General features: G+C 34.0%; 1 protein-coding gene across 1 annotated transcript; it reads right to left on the reverse strand.

The window, feature by feature from the left end:
* Window positions 1–53: 53 nt before the first annotated feature.
* Window positions 54–27,938, reverse strand: LOC132552057 (integrator complex subunit 4-like). The gene is made up of 18 exons (XM_060216197.1): window positions 27,885–27,938; window positions 24,155–24,464; window positions 23,580–23,686; window positions 22,527–22,715; window positions 20,666–20,805; window positions 19,479–19,599; window positions 18,591–18,662; window positions 18,148–18,322; window positions 17,201–17,406; window positions 14,920–15,178; window positions 13,109–13,242; window positions 12,325–12,473; window positions 11,552–11,645; window positions 10,731–10,805; window positions 9,100–9,281; window positions 7,619–7,916; window positions 6,332–6,452; window positions 54–2,420 (listed from the first exon to the last, which is right to left on the reverse strand). Exons 1-18 carry the CDS (start codon window positions 27,936–27,938, stop codon window positions 2,287–2,289), a joined length of 2,820 nt encoding a protein of 939 aa, XP_060072180.1. The 3' UTR covers window positions 54–2,286.

Raw genomic sequence — 27,938 nt, forward strand, 5'->3', positions numbered from 1 at the left:
ATTTATTTTATTTTTGCATTTTTTCATTGTATGTACACAAAAAAGTTCACACACACACGCCCTTACATACATACATATGTCCAACATGTATCATCATACACATTATCATCACATACATCATCATTAAACATGTATCATCATACACATCATCATCATACACATCATCATTAAACATGTACCATCATACACATCATCATTAAACATATATTCTCATACACATCATCATCATACACATCATCATTAACATGTATCGTCATACACATCATCATTAAACATGTATTATCATACACATCATCACCATACACATCACAATTAAAGTGTATCATCATACATATCATCATCATACAACACATCACCATTAACATGTATCATCATACACATCATCCTCATACACATCATCATTAAACATGTATTATCATACACATCATCATTAAACATGCATGTATTATTATACACATCATCACCGTACACATCATCATTAAACATGCATGTATTATTATACACATCGTCACCATACACATCACCATTAACATGTATCATCATACATATCATGTATGTATTATTATACACATCATCCTCATACACATCATCATTAAACATGTATTATCATACACATCATCATTAAACATGTATTATCATACACATCATCACTTACATGTATTATCATACACATCATCCTAATACACATATATATCATCATTAGCATGCATCATCATACACATCATCACTAACATGCATCATCATCATCATCATCATCATCATCATCATCATCATCATCATCATCATCATCATCTACGGATTTGTCAAATTGTGAGTGTTCATCATATATCTAATGTACAGCATAAATAATCAACTTTTTTTATATTTATTTTATTTTTTGCATTTTTTCATTGTATGTACACAAAGAAGTTCACACACACGCCCTTACATACATACATACATACATACATATAAGAAAAAAGGAGAGAAGAGACAGATTATGATAGAAAATGGTTAGATAGAGGAGAGAAAGAAGGCAGATGGCTAGAGAGAGGAAGAGAGAAAGAAAGCAGATAGGGAAGGAAACAGGAAGGAATTCAAGACTTAAATAAAACTATATAAAGCAGATGGTGATTTTAAATAATTTACCAAACTGAAAATTTGTTGGTACAGATGATGGCCATTGTCAGGGACTGGTAACCATATCATCAATTAGCACTTATTTGACATCTGACCTTGAGGTCAAAGGGCACTATGATCCAATGACAAAGCACTTCACTAGGTCACTGGTTGATAAAGATGAAATTACTTTTAGAAGTTTAGAATCACACAGAAATGTTTGTGGGTAGCTCACAGAATATGTAAAATTGTGGAAACAAAACAAACCTCCCTGCTGACACCAATAAAAACAATAACATAAAACAATTAGACATTAATTGTATTTATTAACCATAGTTATTTAATTATATTTAGGTTCACACAATCACAGCAGCACTTCTGTTGTTGATCACACAGGACCACACTCAAATGTCCTGATTTCAGCTCCTCACCACAAACATCATCATCATGTTTTTTTATATGGATAATTATGTTTATCTCTAATAGATGACAAGCTAGCATAAACTGAAACAGGTCGTCACACAATTTCTGTTTAGACAGATCATCAGAAAGGAAATTTTCATCAGTATATCTTTCTTTCAAAAACAAATGATCTTGTTTAATCTAACAAACAAAACACAGACCTTTTCATAGGTTTTATCATACTTTTCTTTATTGTTTCCCCAACAGTTACAGCAAAATCAAATTTCTTGCTTTAAACTGCTGATCGTTTTTTTTCCCCCGATGATTATTCTGGATTTTACTTCATAGGTAATTACAGACAAACTTTGCAAAAGAAATTTTTTCAAGTTTTCTATACACATCAAGTATATATATATAGTCCGGTCTGGAGCTTCCTGAAATGTCAGCAGAGTTTTTGTAAGTGAAAAGATGACATGGAAAATCCTGTATCTATTTACTGCTTGTTCACAACACATATTGAGCACCACAAAATTGTAGGTAGTCAAAGGTGCAGCCTTGACATTGTCGTCCAAAACAACACTTGTGTACTATTTTGCAAAGATCGATGATCTGGTCTACATCACATGACAGTTTGACCTACATCACTTGACCGTTTGACCTACATAGTTTTAGAGTGACCTACATTACATGACCATTTGACCTACATCATTTAAATGTAGTTTACGTCACTTGACCATTTGACAAATACACAGTCTCTGTATTCTATATTGAAACAATAATCTATTTTCACCTCTTGAATGATTTGGGCGACACCAAAACTTTGACAGGTTTACAGAGTTCGATGACAGACTCCTTGCTGTCTTGGTCACCGGAGAATGATGGTGTATCTAGTACAACGCTGATCTCAACATGGGTAGAATCTGTAACACAACAAAACCTACACATCAATTGTGATATCTTTTAAATACATCACAATTATATACTTACACATCAATTGTGATAATTATCTTTTAAACACAACACGATTATATTTTTCTCTGTGTAATGGTGCAACATCAGCAAACATTCAGATGATTTAACATCGTAAGCTATTAAGTACGATTCTACAACTTCTTTACACAGACTACTGTCATCAATTACATGAGGGATTTATTTTCATTGATATCATGGACACTTTTGATCCAGTGGTTGATATGTCCATGAACTGTCATTATTAGTATCAGTACATTTATTGTGCTTACACATGAAGTTAACTGTTCACGAAATAGTGATTTGTAATTTTCATTTATTTAACTGATTTCTTATTCTTATAATTCCTGTCGTATCAAAAGAACATACAATGCCATTGTGGTATTCATGTGTGTAGGATTCCTATGATTCTCTATCCTCACACTATCTGTATATACTGGTATACTGTACACATCAATATTTCTTTACTTTTCTGTAAATACTGGTATACTGTACACATCAATATTTTCTGTATATACTGGTATACTGTACACATCAATATTTCTGTATATACTGGTATACTGTACACATCAATATTTCTGTAAATACTGGTATACTGTACACATCAATATTTCTGTATATACTGGTATACTGTACACATCAATATTTCTGTAAATACTGGTATACTGTACACATCAATATTTCTGTATATACTGGTATACTGTACACACCAATATTTCTGTAAATACTGGTATACTGTACACATCAATATTTCTGTATATACTGGTATACTGTACACATCAATATTTCTGTAAATACTGGTATACTGTACACATCAATATTTCTGTATATACTGGTATACTGTACACATCAATATTTCTGTATATACTGGTATACTGTACACATCAATATTTCTGTATATACTGGTATACTGTACACATCAATATTTTCTGTATATACTGGTATACTGTACACATCAATATTTTCTGTATATACTTGTATACTGTACACATCAATATTTCTTTACTTTTCTGTAAATACTGGTATACTGTACACATCAATATTTCTTTACTTTTCTGTAAATACTGGTATACTGTACACACCAATATTTCTGTATATACTGGTATACTGTACACATCAATATTTCTGTATATACTGGTATACTGTACACATCAATATTTCTGTATATACTGGTATACTGTACACATCAATATTTCTGTATATACTGGTATACTGTACACATCAATATTTCTTTACTTTTCTGTATATACTGGTATACTGTACACATCAATATTTCTTTACTTTTCTGTAAATACTGGTATACTGTACACATCAATATTTCTTTACTTTTCTGTAAATACTGGTATACTGTACACATCAATATTTCTTTACTTTTCTGTAAATACTGGTATACTGTACACATCAATATTTCTTTACTTTTCTGTAAATACTGGTATACTGTACACACCAATATTTCTGTATATACTGGTATACTGTACACATCAATATTTCTGTATATACTGGTATACTGTACACATCAATATTTCTGTATATACTGGTATACTGTACACATCAATATTTCTGTATATACTGGTATACTGTACACATCAATATTTCTTTACTTTTCTGTAAATACTGGTATACTGTACACATCAATATTTCTTTACTTTTCTGTAAATACTGGTATACTGTACACATCAATATTTCTTTACTTTTCTGTAAATACTGGTATACTGTACACATCAATATTTCTTTACTTTTCTGTAAATACTGGTATACTGTACACATCAATATTTTCTGTATATACTGGTATACTGTACACATCAATATTTCTTTACTTTTCTGTAAATACTGGTATACTGTACACATCAATATTTCTTTACTTTTCTGTATACACTGGTATACTGTACACATCAATATTTCTGTATATACTGGTATACTGTACACATCAATATTTCTGTATATACTGGTATACTGTACACATCAATATTTCTGTATATACTGGTATACTGTACACATCAATATTTCTGTATATACTGGTATATGTACACATCAATATTTCTTTACTTTTCTGTATATACTGGTATACTGTACACATCAATATTTCTGTATATACTGGTATACTGTACACATCAATATTTCTGTAAATACTGGTATACTGTACACATCAATATTTCTGTATATACTGGTATACTGTACACATCAATATTTCTGTATATACTGGTATACTGTACACATCAATATTTCTTTACTTTTCTGTATATACTGGTATACTGTACACATCAATATTTCTTTACTTTTCTGTAAATACTGGTATACTGTACACATCAATATTTCTTTACTTTTCTGTATACACTGGTATACTGTACACATCAATATTTCTTTACTTTTCTGTATATACTGGTATACTGTACACATCAATATTTCTTTACTTTTCTGTATTTACTGGTATACTGTACACACCAATATTTCTGTATATACTGGTATACTGTACACACCAATATTTCTGTATACACTGGTATACTGTACACATCAATATTTCTGTATATACTGGTATACTGTACACACCAATATTTCTGTATACACTGGTATACTGTACACATCAATATTTCTGTATATACTGGTATACTGTACACATCAATATTTCTTTACTTTTCTGTATATACTGGTATACTGTACACATCAATATTTCTTTACTTTTCTGTATATACTGGTATACTGTACACACCAATATTTCTGTACACACCAATATTTCTGTATATACTGGTATACTGTACACACCAATATTTCTGTATATACTGGTATACTGTACACATCAATATTTCTTTACTTTTCTGTATATACTGGTATACTGTACACACCAATATTTCTGTATATACTGGTATACTGTACACATCAATATTTCTTTACTTTTCTGTATATACTGGTATACTGTACACATCAATATTTCTTTACTTTTCTGTATACACTGGTATACTGTACACATCAATATTTCTTTACTTTTCTGTATATACTGGTATACTGTACACATCAATATTTCTTTACTTTTCTGTATATACTGGTATACTGTACACACCAATATTTCTGTATATACTGGTATACTGTACACATCAATATTTCTTTACTTTTCTGTATATACTGGTATACTGTACACACCAATATTTCTGTATATACTGGTATACTGTACACATCAATATTTCTTTACTTTTCTGTATATACTGGTATACTGTACACACCAATATTTCTGTATATACTGGTATACTGTACACATCAATATTTCTTTACTTTTCTGTAAATACTGGTATACTGTACACATCAATATTTCTTTACTTTTCTGTATATACTGGTATACTGTACACATCAATATTTCTTTACTTTTCTGTATATACTGGTATACTGTACACATCAATATTTCTTTACTTTTCTGTATATACTGGTATACTGTACACATCAATATACTTTTCTGTATATACTGGTATACTGTACACATCAATATTTCTTTACTTTTCTGTATATACTGGTATACTGTACACATCAATATTTCTTTACTTTACAGTCTTTTTTGTAAAGCAAAAGAAATCCATCATAATTTATTTTCTAACAAATATTTGAAAGTTTTGTTTCTCTCTCAAGGAAACAAACTGTCTTTAGTTTGTGCTTTTTACTACAACATCTTTTGAGTACTCTAAAATCATATGTTTTCAAGGGGATTCTGTGGTTTTTCAAAAATCACTATTTCGTGAACAGTTAACTTCATGTGTAAGCACTATAAATGTACTAATTATGACAGTTCATGGACATATGAATTCGTGGATGAAATCTTTTCCATTAAAACATCAATATTAATGATCCTGATACAGAAATCACCAACAGTGATATTTACCTGACCAAGGGGCGTGGGAGAGTAGCACCTGGGACTGAAGACGATGTCGTAGCTGACCAAGTCTCTGGAACGCGTCAGGACTGAGAGTGATGAGCTGTGTTTGTTGATCAGCATATTTCACCTTTATTTAAAACAGCCATGATACAGGTAAATGCATTAAAACTAATTTCAAAAATGAAAACCTTTGTTTTTTTGGGTTTTTTTTTGATAAATGATGATCATCGATGTAGAAGGAATTGAAATCCACAAATATTGCTGTCTAACATTATCATCTACCTTATCAAAACCTCCAATAATTGTTTTCTATCAGTTTGTTTCATTGCATAAATTAAGAAAATATTCATCAACCCAGAGAAAGATTTTCCACCAACATAACTGAAGTAAAAAGTGGCAGGAGATATTTGTTGCTCAGTAAAACATTGGAGACTGAACGAAGAATCAAAGTGTGCTACCAGAGTCCTTTCCATTTATCAGTGTGACTAGTTGGACCAGGTTTATTCATTAAGAAGTAAGGACAATACAAACCTTCTGATCTTATTTTGCTTCCCAACAAGTCTCACCTTAACTTTTCAAAGCCAGTATGAATATCTTTAACAAATTACGGCCAAAAAAAGTTACCTTGCCGTACACTGACGTTGGTCAATTATACAGATATTTTGCAGCTACTAATGTTTTGTGGAAATCCCCAGACTAGTTTCCACCAACATTTTTTTAAATCAGTAAGGTGTGAAATTCAAAGGTTGTCTCATTGAACAAAACCAATTCCTTTACTTTACTCTACATTTGTTCAGTTGAATTTCATAAAATGCATATGTACTATCTCAAAACCTTTTCACCTCAAAAATCATCATTTAGTTTTAAATTCTACAGATTAATGCAATGCCATCTCTGGCAAAAGACAAGAGGGAAAGGGCTATTGGCATACACAGAGGTCGGGTTCCACGACAATGACAATGATTTTTACAGCGAAGGAACAAAGTTTTGTTTACCGAGGAGTCAAAATTTTATATGATGAACAATGATTGGAGATAAGGTGTATGGCAACATTGGAAGGACGCTTTGCTGACTGCTGTGTAAGCAAACATCCAACCACTTATCTAACATATTTCCCTGAAACCTGACATACCTGATACTAATCTTGAATACCTTCTTTACGTTTAAAGCATATTTACAGGAAAATCCTACTTTATGCTTGAAGTGTAATATCTAAATTAAGCATGAATCAGTTTGTCCACATAAACAGACTTACTCTGCCATATTCTAACAATCTTATGAAACCATTCTCACCCGTAATTTGACGTGACAAGGCGACTTAATGTTTTCCAATGTGGCATCGACAGCTACAGCTGATGTGAGGCCCGCAGCAAACTTTATCGGGTTATCTGATGTTCCTGTCGGTTCGTGGAGCACAACACCGGCTTTACGGATCTTATTGATCATAGGAAAGGCACAAGCTTTCACGGACTTCAGCGAGAACTGGAGGTGTTTCCGGAATTCTGTATCACTACAGGAATCGAGACTGTCTAGGACGGAGAATAAATAGGTGCTGAAGGAATCGGGCGTGATCTGGTGTGTGGTCATGTACCTGTAAAATTTGTATCAAACCTTTTTCATTACCTGATACTCATTTATTGTAAAGAATATAAAGTTAGAAGATACATGACTTTTGGCACTCCAGTGTCAAAGCCCTCAACTTCTTATCTTGTTATGGACCTTGCCTTTTTTATATCATGTTATGTCTCTGAATTAAAAGGCTTAAATAAATAAGAAAAAAAAAATCTTTGGGCTTGCCTAAAAAAATTTTACCAAAAGATATCTTTTCAAAAACAGCTTACACTGGAATGGATTTACATCAACTATGAAAAACTTCGCAGTGATGCTGATATACATGTTTGATAACAGATACATTTCTCTATCTGAGACAAGTTTAAAGACCAAATATACACCACAAAATCACAAAGAAGAAATAATATTTTTATATTGATAAACTAAAAATTAAATTTAAGTTTTAAGACCCAATATATATACAAAACTGCTGAGAAATATTGATCTTTTTATGTTGATAAATTATAGATTAACTTGTATTTCTTTGTCTTTGATAAAACAAATGGTTTAAAAAAAAGGGTGTTCCCTTCACAAAAAAAATCATACAAGTGACAAAAGGAACCATTAGGCAAAGTCAAGGGAGATAATTTAGAGGCACAGATCAGGACCAAGACTGAACTGATGAATATCTAGCACATGCATTCTGAGGAGGGCGGCTCTACCTGTCCCCTACTAACTTGCTGACTCAGTAGTTTTCAGAATTTCTTCATAAAACATTCGGTGTAGACATATTTCAGAATTGTCGTGAAATTAGGTCTGAGTTAACATGAATGATATTTCATTATTGTTTTGTTGTTTTAATGTTTGACAGGATATGACATAAAACATTTTAAACATCTGTGTATTCATTTGTAATAGAATGTTTCTGTTTCAACCAGGTTAAGTGAAAGCAGCCATTGACATCAGATAGAATACATACAATGTCACAGAAATCATGTCTTTCATTTTCAAAAAGCTGCAAAATTTTATATGTGTAAAGTGAAAGTTACGGAAATGATATTTCAAGTTTATTTTTAGATATAAATGTATATATAAGTATTTTTTACATAATGTATTGTATTATAGAAATCAGGAACCATTAGATTTCACATCATCAATAGGAAGTGACAGAAATAAACATAACCTACATAGTTTCATAATTAATCACATGTTTATCCTCTTACTTGTGTAGTGTTTTGAGTTGTTGGTTAAATCGGTCCCTGACAATGGTGAGTTCCTGGTAGTCGCCGAGCCGTGACAGCGTCTGTAGCGTACGGGCCTTTAACTCAGTTTGTCTGACAAGTGAAAGTTCTATACTTCCCAGTCCCAGATACACATGTTGTAGACGTTGGGTCATACTTAGGATCTGTAAATAACATAGGATGTTTAAACTCTATTCACCAATAATATCCTGAGACCAACATCTGACATGTTAAAGATCAGCTAGGAATCTATGACGTATCGATACAGAACATCACTAAAATCACATGGTAAAGATCAGTCAGGTAAATTGAATTATTTCTCATTTCTTAAATCATCATATAGTTTTGAATCCTGGCAAAGAGAATTGCTAAAAAATATGAAAAGTAACAATTTTTTAAAACTTTTACAGCGTCATTTCCCAAACCACAGATATTTTGGTATACTAACAACAAATAAGATATTTTGGAATACTAACGACAAGTAGAGTGATATAACACTAATTCCTTAACACTAAATCAGGACACTAATATTTTGTTTAAATTCACGATGGAATATCTGAGAAAATCATATGTTCCACTTCAGTGGATACACTGCTCCACAACCCTAATACACTTGGTTACAGCTTTTTACATTTTAACAGTAAACATTTTTCTAAAGTTCACTGCAGTTGCATGTAAATTTCATGGTTGGTAGTGATTTTAGATGGTGAACAAGAGATCCCAGAGGGATCTTGGCACCCACCATTTGAGGATCTGTTTTCAGTTCTTGAAGATTTGTTTATTTTTTGTTTGTTACAGGTGTTGTAAATGTTCATGAACTGGTCTTCATTGAATGTACTCAATGATGGCACTAGATATTTTTATTAAGCACCTATTAGCAAATATCATTTGAAAAAGATCCCAAAGTATTATTAGATAGCAGTCAGTTACAGGTGGATAATGGACAATATGCTTGTGCTGTATTATTGTCGACATCCAAGATGGCTGCCTGTGGGTCACCTTAATTTCAAATCAGTCCAAAAAAGGTACAATGCACAACTAGGGACCAAGGGAAACCAATATCTATGAAATATCAAAAGGATCCATCCAGTACTTCCTCAGATATAGCAGTAACAAACTTTTACTTCCAAAATCCAAGATGGCTGCCTGTCGGCCATCTTGAATTCGAATCAGTTAAAAAAAGGTACAATCCACAACTAGGGACCAAGGGAAACCTGCATATGAAATTTGAGAAAGATCCATCCAGTTCTTTTCCAGAAATAGCGGTAACAAACTTTTACTTCCAAAATCCAAGATGGCCACCTGTCGGCCATCTTGAATGCGAATCAGTTAAAAAAAAGGTACAATCCACAACCAGGGACCAAGGGAAACCTGCATATGAAATTTGAGAAAGATCCATCCAGTACTTTTCCAGAAATAGCAGTAACAAGAATTGTTTACGGACGGACGGACGGAGGACCACGGACGCAGGGCGATTTGAATAACCCACCATCTATTAGATGGTGGGCTAAAAAAACCCCACTGTTGCATACCTACTTCCCGTAGTATACATTGGTGTATAAGGGAGATAACTCTGATACTATATCCTCTATATATAAACAAATGAACATTACCTTGTCTGTTGTAGACATGATTGTGTCGGTAGCCACACTACTATTGCCAGGCAGTGTCTGTTCCTGCTTCATCAGCTACAAATACAGGATTTATCTTACTGATTTGAATCTTAGACAGTCTAAACAATAGAGTTAATTCTATTTCATCTTCAGGTGCCTTTGTTTTGTTTTCAATATAAAAGCTGTTAATTGGTACATATTGGTATATATTACTACACATTGGTATATATTTGAATGGTATATACTGAATTGTTAGATATCTGAGTGGTGTATACTGAATTGTTGGATATCTGAGTGGTGTATACTGTATTGTTAGATATCTGAGTGGTGTATACTGTATTGTTAGATATCTGAGTGGTGTATACTGAATTGTTAGATATCTGAGTGGTATATACTGAATTGTTAGCTATCTGAGTGGTATATACTGAATTGTTAGATATCTGAGTGGTATATACTGAATTGTTAGATATCTGAGTGGTGTATACTGTATTGTTAGATATCTGAGTGGTGTATACTGAATTGTTAGATATCTGAGTGGTGTATACTGAATTGCTAGATATCTGAGTGGTGTATATATTGAATTGTTAGATATCTGAGTGGTATATTATGAATTATTAGATATCTGAGTGGTGTATACTGAATTGTTAGATATCTGAGTGGTGTATACTGAATTGTTAGATATCTGAGTGGTGTATACTGAATTGTTAGATATCTGAGTGGTGTATACTGAATTGTTAGATATCTGAGTGGTGTATACTGAATTGTTAGATATCTGAGTGGTGTAATAGTTAGATATCTGACTGGTATATAGAAATGCTCACCTTGATGAGAAGGAGTTGACACTTTAGGAAGAGAGACATACATTCCGATGAGGCTGCAGAATTGTCATCAAGCTTGGTGATGTGTTGTAGGTCTCTGTCAATACAAACTTAAGTCATCAAAAAATATATATTTGAAGGTTCAATCTAACAAAAAATTCAACAGGAATGTATTTTTTATCAAAGTAATAAAAAGGAATATGGCTCTCTCTATCAATTTTATTTTCAAGGTATCTTAATTTTTTTTAATTTGCTTCCATCAATGAACAGTGAAATTTTGAACCCCTTGAAAATGAAATTTTTTACAATAATTTTATAATAGTACTTGTGTGTTTGATCATCAATGACGTGGACAGAAGGTTATGTTAATATTCAAACAAAATTAAAATTTATCTTTCTAAAATATACTTCAATAATACATAGATAAGACAGTCATATCACACATTGAGTATAGTGCATTGTTGCTTTTAAATTATATCCTATTAACAGTCAGGGTCATTTAAGAAAGTGTCAAGTTAGGGTGGTGGAGGCAAGCTGGAGTTTCTAGAGAAAACCAACCACCCTGTAGTCAGTACCTGGCACCTGTCCTACATAGGCCTTGAACCTGCGGCCCAGATGTGAAGGGGTTGTGATAAAAACAGTAAGATGCCTTAACCGCTCAGTTAATGCAGCCCCAAGGAAATAATGTAAAATATTTAATAGGCCCTAATACTTCAACAAACACAAATAATGGATGATTCCTTGAAGCTAAATGCTAACAATCCTGAAGTACACACCTAACCAACATCTCCAGCAACCCATGAGCAGCATTGAGATCCATGGTGCCTATGTTTTCCAGTTGTCGCAGAGATTGTTGAACAAACTGATTACTGTCAGACTTGACCCGCTCCGTTTGAACAGTTTCACCATAAATTTTACCAGGTACCTGTCAAAGAAATGTTTTACTAAAATTACTTCACAAAAATTTATTGGCAGAAATTTTGCAGGTGAATATAAACATGCTGTTCCTGTAGTTGTGTTAGCTACACCTGTAATCATGTTACTTGTTTACCAATTAAATAGGTAACATGTCAGGACAGTTGTCCTTAGGATAGTGTAAGTCACACCTGTAATTATCTCACCTGTTAAACATTTCAGTACAGTTGTCCTTAGGATAGTCTAAGTCACACCTGTAATTATCTCACCTGTTAAACATGTCAGGCAGTTGTCCTTAGGATAGTCTAAGTCACACCTGTAATTATCTCACCTGTTAACATGTCAGTACAGTTGTCCTTAGGATAGTCTAAGTCACACCTGTAATTATCTCACCTGTTAAACATGTCAGGATAATTGTCCTTAGGATAGTGGAAGTCACACCTGTAATTATCTCACCTGTTAAACATGTCAGGACAGTTGTCCTTAGGATAGTATAAGTCACACCTGTAATTATCTCACCTGCTAAACATGTCAGGACAGTTGTCCTTAGGATAGTGGAAGTCACACCTGTAATTATCTCACCTGTTAAACATGTCAGGACAGTTGTCCTTAGGATAGTCTAAGTCACAACTGTAATTATCTCACCTGCAGGACAGGAAGCATGTCGGGAACACTCTCCTTGAGGTAGTGATAGTGACGCCACACATGGCCCTGGAACATTGGCATCATGGTGGGCGTATTCACAGCCGAGTTAAAAACTAGTAATAGTATACTAATGTCTGGAATCAGGGGTTAAAGGTCATAATGTAATAAATTAACATTCACTGTAACAATTCATTTCCTAAAATCAAATGGAACAGAATAGAATAGAATATTTGGTGTCATATGCAAATACATTTGAAAATGTTTACATCATACCTGACAAAACATCTGGCAACAATTTTATTTACCTTGAGAAATCATGTGATGTAAATTTTGACTTATTGACCACCAAATTCACTGTACTGTAACAGTGAGTGAAAACAACTTTCTTCTTGAAAATAAAAGCAGGTCTACAGAAAGCAGTTTCCTGGTGTCATCTAAAGTGCCTAGATAAGACTTTAAAATTCCTCAAAAAAAACAAACTTAAGTAACCCAAAGTCACATTAAAATGATAAACAAGCACCAGTCATTGTGTGATATCTATCCCTTACAAGAAACTCTAGACCCAGAAAACCGAGATTTTAATGAGATCCTAGAGAATCCAACTTCATCCTCAAAAATCCAATTTTCCTATAAAACTAAAGCAAGCTTTAATGTGAGACCCTGAGGTCATGACATTTACAATTTTGTTAAAGCACCCTTCCATCCATCATTCATCCAGTTTTTCATTCTACCATTTTTGATTATTGAGAAAAAAAGTTTTGAAATTTCAGTCAATCTGACCGTTTTTGGCCCTGGCCCTCAAGCCCTGGGGCTGGTGACCCATAATCTACCATTTTGAGTAACCTTTGGCCATGGAAGGTTTCTGCCAAGTTACATTGAAATCAGGTCAGGGATTTCCACAAGAAATCAAAAATATAGAAAGCTTATGGATGTACAAGGGATGGACAACGGATGTACAAGGGATGTACGACGGATGTACAAGGGATGGACAACGGATGTACAAGGGATGGACGATGGATGTACAAGGGATGTACGACGGATGTAGAAGGGATGTACGACAGATGCTGGACGGCTGCGGACAAAAAGGGTTTGTCTCAGGTGACTTAAAACTTCATTAGGTGTAACAGTAATACTTAATTAGAAAATGTCTATAAAATATGGATGCAAAGTGTTTTAGTTTGATGAATTTGCGGAAGTTATCAAATGGTAGATGAAAGCATATAGCTGTTGTCTTGAATAGTAATATACCACCTGTTTATTCATTATATACGCACACAATTAGAATACATGTGTACACACATACACAATTACATTACATGTGTACACACACACAATAACATTACCTGTCTACACACACATAATTACATTACCTGTCTACACACACACAATTACATTACCTGTGTACACACACACAATTACATTACAAGTGTACACACACATAATTACATTACATGTGTAAACACATACAATTACATTACATGTGTACACATACACAATTAGATTACATGTCTACACACATACATATACATTACATGTGTACACACACACACAATTACATTACAAGTGTACACACACATAATTACATTACATGTGTACACACATACAATTACATTACATGTGTACACACATACAATCACATTACATGTGTACACATACACAATTACATTACCTGTGTACACACACACAATTAGATTACATGTGTATACACACACACAATTACATTACATGTGTACACACACACAATTAGATTACATGTGTATACACACACAATTACATTACATGTAGTTAGACACTCTATCAGTTAAGGATACAGGCAGGATCTTCCATGTCTGGTTCAGGCGTGTCAAAGTAAGGATGGAGACAGAGAAGTTCTGGAACAAGGGGAAGAATAAGGTGGGCGTGGTGCTTGCCAAGATGCTGCATACACCGCCACACGGACAGTTTATCCTGGGGATAGCGCCTTAAGTTATCCAACAGACTCATAACACTGGTGTTCAGACACTCTTTTGTAGCAAGCCTCATTTCACACAGCATGTTCCGCAGAGCTTCTCGTGTGCTGCCTGAGAAATCCTAGGAAATACAAATTTCAGTGATATAATTTAAAGATGTGTTTATTTTGTTAATTTTTAAAACTTTTGATTAATGATTCATTGACACTTTCTCTGTTGTATAAACTGCATAACATGATATATTTGCTGAGTGGAAATCCATTTTCATTTTGTGGCGATTGAAAAATCACAAAATTACAAACAATTACAATTTCAGATAGTTGAACAAAGTGTAAAGTTAAATGTTATAGTGTATCTTTAAGATTTTTACTACTAAAAGAACAGTTTAGGTTTAAACAACAAAAGAAAGTATTGAATTCCATTTCATGTTATACAGTATATCATAACATAGATCTGCATTTGTTATTTACCTTTGTAATTGATTTCACATCCTTACTGTATAACTACCAGTGTGATATGAATTACCTGTAGAACTACCAGTATGATATGACTTACCTGTAGAACTACCAGTATGATATGAATTACCTGTAGAACTACCAGTATGATATGACTTACCTGTAGAACTCCCAGTATGATCTGACTTACCTGTAGAATACCCAGTATGATATGACTTACCTGTAGAACTCCCAGTATGATCGGACTTACCCGTAGAATACCCAGTATGATATGACTTACATGTAGAACTCCCAGTATGATCGGACTTACCCGTAGAATACCCAGTATGATATGACTTACATGTAGACCTCCCAGTATGATATGACTTACCTGTAGAACTCCCAGTATGATCTGACTTACCTGTAGAACACCCAGTATGATATGACTTACCTGTAGAACTCCCAGTATGATATGACTTACCTGTAGAACACCCAGTATGATATGAATTACCTGTAGAATTCCAGTATGATCTGACTTACCTGTAGAACACCCAGTATAATATGACTTACCTGTAGAACTAACAGTATGATATGAATTACCTGTAGAACTACCAGTATGATATGACTTACCTGTAGAACTACCAGTATGATATGAATTACCTGTAGAATACCCAGTATGATATGACTTACCTGTAGAACTCCCAGTATGATATGACTTACCTGTAGAACTACCAGTATGATATGAATTACCTGTAGAACTACCAGTATGATATGACTTACCTGTAGAACTACCAGTATGATATGAATTACCTGTAGAACTACCAGTATGATATGACTTACCTGTAGAACTCCCAGTATGATCTGACTTACCTGTAGAATACCCAGTATGATATGACTTACCTGTAGAACTCCCAGTATGATCGGACTTACCCGTAGAATACCCAGTATGATATGACTTACCTGTAGAACTCCCAGTATGATCTGACTTACCTGTAGAATACCCAGTATGATATGACTTACCTGTAGAACTCCCAGTATGATCGGACTTACCCGTAGAATACCCAGTATGATATGACTTACCTGTAGAACTCCCAGTATGATCGGACTTACCCGTAGAATACCCAGTATGATATGGCTTACATGTAGACCTCCCAGTATGATATGACTTACCTGTAGAACTCTCAGTATGATCTGACTTACCTGTAGAACACCCAGTATGATATGACTTACCTGTAGAACTCCCAGTATGATATGACTTACCTGTAGAACACCCAGTATGATATGAATTACCTGTAGAATTCCAGTATGATCTGACTTACCTGTAGAACACCCAGTATAATATGACTTACCTGTAGAACTAACAGTATGATCTGACTTACCTGTAGAACACCCAGTATGATATGACTTACCTGTAGAACTCCCAGTATGATATGATTTACCTGTAGAACACCCAGTATGATATGAATTACCTGTAGAACTACCAGTATAATCTGACTTACCTGTAGACCTCACAGTATGATATGACTTACCTGTAGAATACCCAGTATGATATGACTTACCTGTAGAACTCCCAGTATGATCTGACTTACCTGTAGAACTCCCAGTATGATATGACTTACCTGTAGAACTCCCAGTATGATCTGACTTACCTGTAGAACTACCAGTAAGATATGACTTACCTGTAGAACTACCAGTATGATATGACTTACCTGTAGAACTCCCAGTATGATTTCCAACTGATCCTCTCTAAGTGTCAGAAGATGGCTGAGTTTGCGGAGACTGTTGATGGCATTGAGACGTACGCTCTTGATCTCATCATTAAACATGTCAATGACACTGTCTTGGGAAAGCGCAGCGAAACTTGGAGATTGTACAGCCAGCTCACACAATGAATCCAAGGATGCATTTCTCACCTCTGTCAAAGATCAATTTAAAGATATCAGCAGAAGGCATGGCAAGCACTAGGTTTGGTTCTGACTAAAAAACTTTTCTTGAAATAAATAAAATTAATTCTCATTTTTAGAGAATTTTCTTTATATGTGATTTCCCAGGGAAAATTTATGCAATTTGAAGGACAAAGCCATTTATACAAGGAAAACTTCTGGTGTCATGGAACTCTACGACTCGATGCAAATAATGCAGACGATCATTCTACACCTAATTAATACAAATTACATATATACATACTACTGTACATGACTGTAACAGACACCTTAGCTGAATCATTTCACTGGGGACGCTATTAACAGCAGACTGAGAGAATCTCATTAATCATTATATCATAAAGTTGTCACAAGAAAAAGTAAATGTGATCTGATACTCAGATTAACAGAACATATATTCTTTTTATTTTCCATAATTCAGGCTGTCAACTAAGTCTTCTTCAAAATATAGGATTAATATAGGCATATTTTTCAACAAAATATAGATAGTTTTTGCTTGCTTTGAGGCAACAAATTTCCTGAAAAATAAAGAAATATTTTTTCAAAAAATAGGAAAATATAGGAAATATAGGTGGTCTTTCAAAATACAGGTTTTTGAACCAAAACACAGGAAAATATAGGAATCGGTTGACAGCCTGATAATTTCTAAAATTCTTAAACTTATGACAAGTTATCAAACATTGTTTCCACTGATAAATTATGAATGTATCTACCCAGAAACTCATCCTCTAGACCATGAACAAAAGCCCCACAAGCTCCAATATTCATCAGTGAGACAGCATCAGGATCCACCTCCTCCTTCGGAGCATCGTCTGCCCATTTCTGACCTGTTGCCCACTGGCCCGAGGAAAAATGCTCCTTTGCCCTCTCGTGGGCACTCTCCTTCTTCTATAAACACAAACAGGTATTAAATTAAAGTCAATTCACTGTGTACTATTTTCCCAGATATTATCATTTCTGATTAATCCGATTCATTATGTCACAAACACAAGTTGTATCTAAATATCACTTCTGATTAACCCGATTCATAACTTATATAGGTTCAATCTTTGACTGTTTCGCACACAGTCTCCTATTTATAAATCTAAGAAATAGTGTTTTATATAAATAAATCTGAAGTTAATGATGGTATCTTCATATTATGAGTGTTACTTACTCTCATATTAGACATCAGCTTCTTGTCCAGGGTCTGCTCAAGGAACTTTGGACTGACTTGATGTAGAGATCCCTGAAACCATTTATATATAGAGGAATAGATTCACATACAATCATAAGTTGCCTTCTCTAGAACATTCAAACATTAATCAATGATCAGTCATACATATGGTACTACAAAAAATAATATCTATCTATGCCTAGACATTAGGCAGTTGAAACTCTCTGCCATATCACAAGAGGACCTTGCTTTTAAAAGTGAAGGTGTATATTCATGAAAATTATTGAAGTAAGGTAACTTTAACTTTTTATAGCAAACATCAATAATTGGTATTAATATACATTATCCTCAGAAACTGTCTGCTGCCTGTCCATGTCAGTTTTCCCAGAGTACACTGGTTCTTCCCACAGTTACCACACTTCCATCTTGGCCAACGGGAGAGATAAACTGTTAATTTTTTTTTGTAATAGTTGTAATATAAATAAAGTTTATATAATCTCCAGAAAGTGGTGATTATTGTATCACAATGGAGTTCTCAACATACAGTTATACTGGAGAAAGTGTAGACAAATATATTTTAGCCATATGGAAGTTTGAGGTAGCCTATCACCCATACCAATGTTTATTTAAACCAGAGATGTGAAGTGGCAGCAATCAATACTATCAGACTGAACTACTATCTACACCCTCTATGTACTTTCTGACACTATTAACACTTTTGTGTAATACTGAAATAGTGATCTGGTGAATGTCTCGACTGACACCTCAGACAGATGAATAGCCGGCTGGTAGTGACCATTCTAGAATGATTCCTTCCCAAGAATGACCCGGAACAAAGATACCTGGGCCTCTATACAGGAAGTAATATCATTACGGCTGTTATCTTACCAGTAACGTAGCAGCCTCCACTCTCACAATCATCGAGATGTCGTTGATCATGTTACAGATCTTTGTGAAGCCATCATCCACTAATCGTAGTTTCTCATCAGAGTCAGGGACGGGAATAAGGCTACCAATCAGAATCAATAAAGAAATGATTGAGCATGAAATTTATTAAAGAAACACTTTCTGTAACAAAATGAACCATGAAAATGTAACGTTCTGTTTCTCTAACCATTGTTAAAATTTGTTACATTAAAGACCAGAATGAACCAGAAAGAGACCTTCAAATTGTTGATGGGAAATCAGTTAAAATCCATACCATCTTCGATTATCAGTTATAATCGGACCGGCTTTCGAATGTCGTAAATTGATTACATAATCTGCTGGCTGTGTGTTCAATATACGCGGAAAGTGGATGCATACTTATAAGGTAATACCTTATACCATTTACCTAGAATTTGCGTAAGAATGTTATTGGCAATTGGAATCTCTAAAATGCAAAATATGAATTTTGTTTTTGTTAAAACAGAAGAAAATACTAAGGTACTGATGTCCAAAAAATCACAGTCGATCATCGCATCAGATGATGTTCAACAATAAGATAATTGCTTATATCCAATCATTGTCCAATCACTACTACAAATACCATCCAGTATGTTAAAAAACAGACCTTCAGGCATGTCGAACCTTGTTAGGTCGCCTGGACTGCAGGAAAACTTCAAGTAATCTGAGCATTCAATTTAAACAATTTCAAATGTTTGGTGTTCAGTTTGGCTAGGACTGCTTAAAAAATTTAAATTAAAAGTCTTTGTGGTATACAAGTTCGAGATAACAAGGTTCGATTGTATATCGGTAAACTAGTAAAGTTCTTGTTGAAATTTGAGATTTAGCATCATAGAGACTGAGATTAAGAACTATATAATATAATACCTGTGCAGTCCATTATCTATTGTTAATGAAGTTCACTGTACCATGAATATTTGTAAATGAGATTTTGAAGTCAGTACAAAAAGGTCATAGTATTTATAACAGCATTGTTCAAAATTAAACACAAAAAAAAAAAAAACGAATCACTGTTAGTAGATTCCAAAATCCAAGACAGAAAATTACAAAGTATTGACTATGCAAGGTACACCTAAAATAATGCACCTTACATCAGGTCACCCTATAAAATGGAACAAGCACTGACTGACCTTTCTGGGTAAAGGTGACTAAGGACCCAGACAAGTTTGATGGCAGCAAGCCTGACTCCCCGGTAATCATCTGTGAGGGCAGAGCATGCATGCTGGTAGATCCCTTCCCCCAGGGGCAGACCTCGCTGATGAAACTGGAGCTGTAAAGAAAACACAATATACCTTCTTGGCCCTGGTTATTCAAAGGTTCGCTAGAGTTATTCAGTGGTCAGTGAAAAATTTTCATTGTTGCCACTGAATAAAAAGGAGAGAGAAAAGCAAAATTCACACTCAAAATACATCAATCTGACTTATCTCAACCCTACAGCTGTGAACTGATCAGTATCATAATTTTGTTAAATTGATGTTGATTCTCTAGAGTCCACATCCGAGGATAATAGTATTTGAAGGAAATAAGATTATGGGCATGAAGACATGTGGTAATGTGTGAAGAAAAAATGTAAAATTTGTAGGAAATTGTACAATTGTCTGAGAAAAAGGAAAAATGGTAGAAAACAAAGTAACATGATTATAAGATTTGAATATGATTACAGGACAAAATGATTGTTTTTTGATCTAATAAAACATTCATTTGGCGTGACATTCTTTAAAGTTGGATCCTTTACACTATCCAACAAGAGATCCGGGCAGGACCGTGACACACATCATTATTTCATCTTTACAAGTTTTATCTTAATTGAAAGTTCCCTTGGAGAAATAATGATATAATGAACCTGAGCGTATGAAATCTGACAACGATAAATCCAGTGCTTCCGAACTATAACCAGGGGGCTCTTGGCACACACCATTGTTTGATCTTTATTTGTTATTTGAAACTTGAATCTTTTCCCTTCTTTTCTTTTCTCTTCTCTGTTTTTGCTCTACTTAATTTAAACATTTCTCAAAAAACAAAGAAATAACACAATGCGCTACCAAGAGGAATCTACATATGAAATTTGAGAGAGTTCCATTAAGTACTTATCAAGAAATAGAGATGAAAATATTTCCTAGTCAAATTCTAAGATGGCTTCCTATGAGCCATTTTGTTGTTCTGATCAATTCCACAATTGAACAAGCATAACTAGGGACAAAAGTACACTTAAAATTGAAATTTGAGTAAAATCTATTTGATACCTTTCAAGAAATAGCGATAACAAACTTTCATTCTCAAAATCCAAGATGGCCATTTTGGTTTTCTGATCAGTCCCAAAATCACATAGGCATAACTAGGGACCAAGGAGAACCGTGAACCTACATATCAGATTTGAGAAAGATCCATCCAGTTCTTCTCAAGAAATAGAGATAACAACTTCCATTGTCAAAATCCAAGATGGCCGGATGTCAGTCATTTTGTTTTTCTGATTAGCCCTAAAATCAAAATGGCAAAAGTACGGACTGAGGAAACCTACAAATGAGATCTGAAAAAGCATCTGATGATGGTGGAATAAAGATGTTAAAATCTGTAGGTCAGTCCTTAACCTCAACTCTGAACTCAGACTAGTGTAAACAGATACAGTACCCTCTTTCTGGTGATTTCATTGAATTGTTATTTATATGTATGGTTTGTTTCGGATATAGCAGCCATCTTTAACTAGACTTCAAGTGCAAAGGTATGGACAGTTTTTACAGCAAAATAAGCTCTCTTCTGGTTTGAATAAGAAGATAGTTGGGCAGGAATTGTTTATTAGGGATTGGGACTTTAATCAAACTAACTGTGGTATAACATAAGGAAAATTGAGAGTAAAACTGAGAAATACAACCCTGTAAAACAAACAAACCAGTTGGGAGAGAAAATTAAACACGTCGGAAATGTGAATAAAAAATTATCACATTTTTGTAAGTTATTTAATCTTATTTCGAAATAATATTTTCAAAAAATTACCATCGCTTGGAACGCTCGTGACCTCACTCTAGGATCGTGATCCTGTGTAAAACCCATGAGTAACTTCTGTATTGTCATATTGTTACTGCCTGATTGGTTGCTGTCCTCAATTAGCTGGTCAGGTGATCCCAAATCTCCAATCAAATCCAAGCAACTACACCTAGCTATGTGGCCAGTGTTTCTGAGATACTGAAAAATCAAAATTCCAAAGATGTAACTTTCAGTTTAAACTGCAGGAAGGGAGGAATGTAGAAGGATTGTTGGACACCTGTTTACAACAGATCTAAAGGATAGCACAATATTACACTGAACAAATCAGTGAATTTGATCGGGTATTCTCACCTGTTTACAACAGATCTAAAGGATAGCACAATATTACACTGAACAAATCAGTGAATTTTACACCTGTTTACAACAGATCTAAAGGATAGCACAATATTACACTGAACAAATCAGTGAATTTGATCGGGTATTCTCACCTGTTTACAACAGATCTAAAGGATAGCACAATATTACACTGAACAAATCAGTGAATTTGATCGGGTATTCTCACCTGTTTACAACAGATCTAAAGGATAGCACAATATTACACTGAACAAATCAGTGAATTTGATCGGGTATTCTCACCTGTTTACAACAGATCTAAAGGATAGCACAATATTACACTGAACAAATCAGTGAATTTGATCGGGTATTCTCACCTGTTTACAACAGATCTAAAGGATAGCACAATATTACATTAAACAAATCAGTGAATTTGATTGGGTATTCTCACCTGTTTACAACAGATCTAAAGGATAGCACAATATTACACTGAACAAATCAGTGAATTTTGACCTGTTTACAACAGATCTAAAGGATAGCACAATATTACACTGAACAAATCAGTGAACGGGTATTCTCACCTGTTTACAACAGATCTAAAGGATAGCACAATATTACACTGAACAAATCAGTGAATTTGATCGGGTATTCTCACCTGTTTACAACAGATCTAAAGGATAGCACAATATTACATTAAACAAATCAGTGAATTTGATTGGGTATTCTCACCTGTTTACTTGTGATAATAAGCTGGTGATGTAGAGAAGTATTGTAGGGAGAAGACATTCCAATCTTTCTCAAAACTTCCACGAGCTGACTAATGGCCTTGTTGGACTCTGATTGTCAAACAAAAACAAGACATATTGAAAATGACAAGAATGACACACTTTTTGACTATCAAGGACCTTCTACCAAAATTCTACTAGAATTCGAGTAAAATGTGAATTCATGGTTATTCCTACATCAAGTTTGCTCTAAATCAGAAATCAAAATCTGTGAAAATTGGACCTGAATGTGTTAAAGAGCAAAAGACATCTAGAAAGCTTATAATTTTTAACAATTAAAATTCACCAGCTACAAGATAAATTTTTAGTGGTGATCCATAAGGAATTGTTGTATAACATATCTTAGTGATAGTCTAGAAAGAATTGTTGAATAATCATATTAATGTACTGTGAAACAGCAAAAATAGCTAGCGATGCGTTAATTCTTCAATGGTTTAAAAATTATTTCACAGTTTTCCTACTTTTCTGTGTGGTAATATAAATAATCATTGATACACACAATATACACAAATGACTTACTCTCTGTCTTTAGGAGTCTGATGATGTCATCAGTCAGTGCCTCGGCATTGTACCCCGGAAGTTGTACAAGACGAGCTAGTAACGATGCAACCTTCCATCTCAACACTGCCTCCTTTTCACGAGGATAGTGGTCTAGTAGCTCACGAACCACACCAGTTACGTCCTCACCGCGCACTGGAAAGCTTTCCTCAAATGTCAACAGCCTCTGAAGAGTGTCATATGTACTTGTTGCACCTTCTAAGTCTAGACTGATTTCTTGAGGAGGTGGACGCTGGATCAGCTTCAAGCGTTTAACAGGTTTGGGCTCCTCCTGACATTCCAAAAACATTAAATGTGCAATTATATCAGGGAATTTTGCAACCAATGATGAGTATTATCTAATAGAGATTCCCCTGAGGAACTCATTAAAATTTAGAGAACCTTCTATATTTCTTTGTTATTGGAATCTTCAAACTTTTGGAAATGGTGATGGACTCGATAGAAAAACCCTACAACAATTACTACATGACACACATGCTTTTAACAGGTTTTTTTTTTAAAGTTTTGATTGCCTTGGCAACAGATTTTACAGTGTTAACATAATTCAGTCATAACTCTCTAAAACAATTTGAGTGAAATGAAGAAAAGGTTAATAAGACGCCCACAGGCCTTAATAGTAATCTGACTATAAAGACCTTTATATGATAGAGGTCCATGGGCCTTAACAGTCATCTGACTATAAAGACCTTTATATGATAGAGGTCCATGGACCATAACAGTCATCTGACTATAAAGATCTTTTACATGAATGAAGAAAAATAGACCTAAAATAAATTGCTCAACTACTCTACAGTTTATATAGAAGACATTGTTGGTTCATCAAGACATTTTCTGCAAACATGAAATCATATTCTTTATACATGCACTACACAAATGCCATTACTTCGGACATATTGCTTGTTGAAAAAGCATGCTACAGGCCCAATATCATGAACCTTGGCCTTTCGGTTATTGAGAAGAAGTTGCTTAAGTATTTCAACACATCTGATCCCTACAACCTTGAAAGTTGGTCCAATACCTGCAACCTGGTACTTTTAGTTATTGAGATGTCAGTTAAACATGCCAACACATTTGATATGTGTGACCTTGAAAGTGGGTCAATGTCATTCACATGGACAAAGTTGGCAGCTCTTCATCCTAGCATGCTATAACTTAATAGCATCATCCCTGGCCTTTTGGTTGTTGAGAAAATGTCATTTAAAAGTTCTAACACATTTTATCCCTGTGACCTTTCAAGCAGATCAGGATCATTCCTATTAACTACGGGTCAAATCAACTTTCTGAATTTAAGAAATGATTCTCCACTCTCAATGATTTTCATACCAAATTTGGTTGAAATCCATACAAGCATTAAGGAAGAGTAGCATTTTTCAGCAAAATGTTGCCTTACTTCCCCGTTTTGGGGTCCGCCCCAAAGTCCCTAAGGTGTTGAATCATCTTTCTGAATTTAAGAAATGATTCCTCTCTCTCAATGACATTTCACACTAAATTTCATTGAGATTCATTCATGAATTAATAAGGAGTAGTGTTTTGAGGCCAAATATTGATTATTTTCCATTTTCGGGCCTTGTCCCAAAGTCCCAAGGGGTCAAATCAAATTTCTTAATTTAAGAAATAATTGCCTAATTGATGAATCAGGCCAAAGGCTTTTGAACATCACTCAGGCAGAAAGGAGGAGAAGGGTTTTAAATCAAATTTCTGCACTTTCCTCATTAGGGCCCTGTCCCTTGGACCCTAAGGATAGAAACAAAATTTTAAAATGATTACCCTCACCCAATCATGCATCAGACTAAATTTAGCTGAAATCCATCCAGGCATGAAAGAGAAATAGGGTTTTATAGAAAAAGTTTACCCATGATGGACAGAGCATGACACCAGACAAAGCACAATGGCTATAGATCATCTTAAACCCTTTGGGTCAAATGACCTAAAATGAAATAAATCAGCAAAACCAGCATTCTTTTTTTACTGTAACAGGCTGGACACAACCTCCCATTTAAATATAATGGTCCTAAAACTGAATGATAGTTACTACTTTGAAAAATAAATTAGTTAATTAAATTGGATATATTTGAAATGGAAACAACTGATTAAGTTCTTTTAGATTTTTGCGCCAAAAAAAAGTGTCATATTTTTGACATGGTGCAATATCAAATGCAATAATAATTATACATTTTTACACAAAAACTGAACAATTTCAGTTGTCTGGTTTTTGTAAATATCACAAATTAATCACTTCGATTCCTGATAGTGTGGATGAAATATTATATGCTCCAAATAACTAAGCACTGTAGTCAACAGAGAATAGAAATTAGAACAGAAATTATTGTTTCTTATACAAATAAACACAGTGGATCATGTTAAATAGTTGAAGCTCCTTTAAATTAGTAGCAATTTTTTAAAAGCATGTATGTTTTTTTAATTTCGAATCATTCCTCATTTGAGTAAGCAATTTATTACTCAAAGCTGTCACTCAAATGCATGAATATTACCCATATTTGTGGTTGTGTATATTCTTATTCATTTAAAAAATGTTTTACATTTGAATAAATTAATGACATATTTTGACCAAGTATTCTTGCACAAGCTGCTAGCATCTGAAAGAGCGATTTTGTATACAACTTGATCACATAACTCACTGCACAGAAAATATATCGATGCAGATAAAGATATATCAACACCATTATACGATGCAAAAATCAACCAAATAATACTCAAATCCTTTTCTAGATTTTTATAAAAGCGACATGACTTTTACTTTTTATTTCCTTTATTCACACGTGGAATTTTAACAAATACTGTATAGTAATAATAGTGTGACTGTGTTATACCAATGACAATAAATGTTATATTGTGTTTATTCATTAATACGTTTTCAGTTCGATTCTTTTGTTTATGTACAGCTTTGCTTTTTTCCTTTCTCGTATGATAAGTCATGACCGGTAAGACTTTAAATGTATATATCATCTTACTTAAAGTCGGCGGGTAAAGCACCATATCAGTCTAAAAGTTAAGTTAAGTTAAGTTTATTCTGGTGCAGGACTGTTGTAGTCCTCTATACCAGGCTCCATAACAAAATAAAAAAAAATACATATGTAACTTCTGAGTATAAAATAAAGCATTCAAAATAAAAATTACAGTTCTGTTTTCCATATATAAATTATGTTATTTCGGCTTTGTAGTTATATACTAGTTCTTGATTATTCCAGTGATTATCTATGGCGTTTTTGAAAGCATTTATACTGGGTGCGGATACTATTGATTCTGGTAGACTGTTCCATATCTTGACAGTTCTTATATAGAAATTGTTTTTCCGTAATGTGCATGTAGCTCTCTTGGGATATATCTTCTTTGAGTTATTGAGTCTAAACATTTATAAAGTTTTCTTTTTACCGACAAAGAAAACATTTTACAACAAACAAGCTATATCTGCAATCCAGGTAAATAATATGACGATATGTTATATATTCGCCAGGTATACTTTTAATTAATTAATAACTAATAATTGTACCTCGCAGATCGGAACCTTTTCGGATTGCGGTACATCCGTCAAAACTGGGGATGCAGTCCAATATTGAAACGCTACGGTGAAAGGCATCTTACTTCACGCATTTTTATAACCAATTATAATAAAGTAATGATGTATAAAACATCTCCGTTTGAATGACAAAATACTTTAGGCTTTATTTACCTGAATAACTTGACTAAATTCTGCAACCGCTCGTTTCTTCAGGAGGGCAGCCAT

The sequence above is a fragment of the Ylistrum balloti genome, unplaced genomic scaffold (genome assembly GCF_031769215.1).
Source record: "Ylistrum balloti isolate Yb309-2 unplaced genomic scaffold, AGI_CSIRO_Ybal_v1 Utg370234, whole genome shotgun sequence".
NCBI classification, from domain to species: Eukaryota; Metazoa; Mollusca; class Bivalvia; order Pectinida; family Pectinidae; genus Ylistrum; species Ylistrum balloti.

Bases quoted from the DNA above. Each gene is read 5' to 3' on its own strand.
- LOC132552057 (XM_060216197.1), bottom strand. From the start codon at position 27,938: ATGGCTGCCCTCCTGAAGAAACGAGCGGTTGCAGAATTTAGTCAAGTT. The intron at 15,179-17,200 runs GTAAGTCATATC...TGTATTTCCTAG, and splicing joins TCATACTGGGAGTTCTACAG to GATTTCTCAGGCAGCACACG. The intron at 13,243-14,919 runs GTATCCTTAACT...CCCTGATTCCAG, and splicing joins AGACATGGAAGATCCTGCCT to ACATTAGTATACTATTACTA.